Raw genomic sequence first — 2179 nt, forward strand, 5'->3', positions numbered from 1 at the left:
ACTGTGGAGCACAGGAACAAGTCAGTGTTATCATCTGTGTTAAGTGGCTTGTAATTACTTGGTGTCACTCCTTACATTCCTTTAGACTTTTAAAATCAGTTTTCCTAGGGGAAGGTTTCTTTAAGAAGGGGTGGGGGAATGTAGCAGTTGAGTGGTTTGGAAGCTCAGTCGAGAGCTCTCAGCAGCAGCAGGGGGTTGCACAGACTACGTTCCTCCATGGGTGCCAGCATCTTTCAAAACAAATGAGCTGCAGAGTTGCAGGAAGATGGGACAGTGCAGAGTGCATCCATTGTTGGTCTAGATGTGGAACAACCCCTCCTACACAACCTCAGAGTCCTTCTTACGCACCAGAACATTTTGCTAATGCATAATTTTCATTTAATATTTTAGAATACACATTAGAAAGACAGCCCTTGCCTTGCTCAGTTGCTCTGGAAAAGTCCTGTTCAGAAGTCATTTTAGAAATACATACTTTTACAATCTTCCACACCCACCCTTCAAAGCAGTTTCCAGAGATGCTCCTTAACTTTTTTCTGGAAAGGCAAAAAAATTTACACACCTTACGAACCTAGGCTTGGTGCCTAGCACTGCAAGACTCAATCTGCTTTTAAATTATACCTACTCGTGAATAAACAGTATCCCAGCTTTAGCCTCCAACAAGGGCCTTCCGCTGGGAATTTCTGCCTTTTTCCCCACTCTTCAGCTCAACAACTGTCCTCCACTGTGAAATGCACACACAATCCCTGCTGTGCCACGGCCTTTAGCTGCCCCTGAACAGGTTAACTCACCTGGTACTGGAAACTGCACTGTTGCTAAAGCGCTAACTGGACACACTGCAGCACAAGCAGCTCCTGCCTGCAGTACCAACCAAGTCACAGCGCTTCTGCTAACCGTGACCGCATCCTGTACCTGCCAAGCTGTTACCGCAGCCCATGTGCACTGTGATTCCACCTTTGTCCATACACTATGAATACAATTAGGAGCCTTAACTGTTGCTGTGCTACGCCTATGGCGAGTATGAAGAATCAACAAGGAAAGCTGTAAAACCCTAGATTAACACGCGATGACGGCAGTTGTGGTACCTGCAGGTAACCTGGCCACCCTTCATCCGCTCCCCTTCACATGCATCCATATTAGAGACAAGAGTACATTTAAATGTTCTTTATTACAGGCAGGTACAAAACTCATTAGTCAAAAAGACCGAAGCCCATGTCATCATCGGATTCCTCCGATTCTTCTTTCTTTTCCTCTTCTTTCTTCTCCTCAGCTAGAAAAGGAGAAAGGAAATCAGGATTTTTCCACTTTATCAGCTCATAAAAGTCACATGCCACAAGAGACTTCATGTACAATGACTGTAATGTGAAGAAGCAAGACCTAAGCAATCCTAACAAGCTAACAACCCAAGGAGAATAGTACTTCCACTACTAGGGAAGTGGTTTTGTGCCTTGAAAATTAATTCCTATCAAATCTGAAAAACTCTAGAAAGCAGGCACTCTCCCCCCTCTAGCCATCACGAGGAGATCCTGATGATAGACAGGAAGATCAGCCTTAATTCTGAGGTAACTAATCCTGTACACTGACTGGAAGTGCAACTCCAGCCTTTCAAAAGGTGAAGGTCTGTTTTGCTCTAGAACGCCCTAGCACATACTACAAAGCACAAACCACGTTAAAACTGCAAGAGAAAGAGCCTGGCTGGCTCTCAGGCTGGTAACAGGTAGGTTTTTAATCAAGCATTTCTTCCAGCTGGAGATCACCACATTGGACACAGAAGCCCACTCACCAGGGGCAGCACCACCCGCAGGCGCAGCACCACCAGCAGGAGCAGCTGCAGCTGGAGCACCACCACCACCAGCTCCTACGTTACAGATGAGGCTGCCGATGTCGATATTGGCTAGAGCCTAGGGAGAACAAGCAGCAGTAAAACCTCGTTAACACAGGGCGCGCGAGGCAGCTTTCCTTCAGTCTGGTACGCCTGCTAAGTCACGCCATGAGTGCAGTGATGAAACCGCAGCATGACGAACCAGCAGCCTGCTTCACTCCCACCGGCGGAGTCCCCGTAATTCAGTGCCTCTTACGTTTGTTAAACGTAGCATTTCGAAGCTAAACGCGTACGGGTCTACTGCCCAAGTCAGCACCGCCGGGGAGCCGCCGTCGTTTGGTTGTGAGCTGCACGCAGAAG

General features: G+C 47.5%; 1 protein-coding gene across 1 annotated transcript in view; it reads right to left on the reverse strand.

Annotated features, from left to right (window-relative positions):
* Positions 1–1146: 1146 nt before the first annotated feature.
* Positions 1147–2179, reverse strand: part of RPLP1 (ribosomal protein lateral stalk subunit P1) — a 1672-nt gene continuing 639 nt past the window's right edge. The window contains exons 2-3 of the mRNA XM_009285079.2: positions 1781–1898; positions 1147–1267 (exon numbers count right to left, since the gene is read on the reverse strand). Coding sequence (XP_009283354.1) covers positions 1188–1267; positions 1781–1898 — 198 coding nt within the window. The 3' untranslated portion in view covers positions 1147–1187. The remainder of the gene's footprint in view (positions 1268–1780; positions 1899–2179) is intronic.

Source organism: Aptenodytes forsteri, unplaced genomic scaffold, assembly GCF_000699145.1.
Source record: "Aptenodytes forsteri isolate BGI_AS27 unplaced genomic scaffold, ASM69914v1 Scaffold182, whole genome shotgun sequence".
Classification (NCBI taxonomy): domain Eukaryota; kingdom Metazoa; phylum Chordata; class Aves; order Sphenisciformes; family Spheniscidae; genus Aptenodytes; species Aptenodytes forsteri.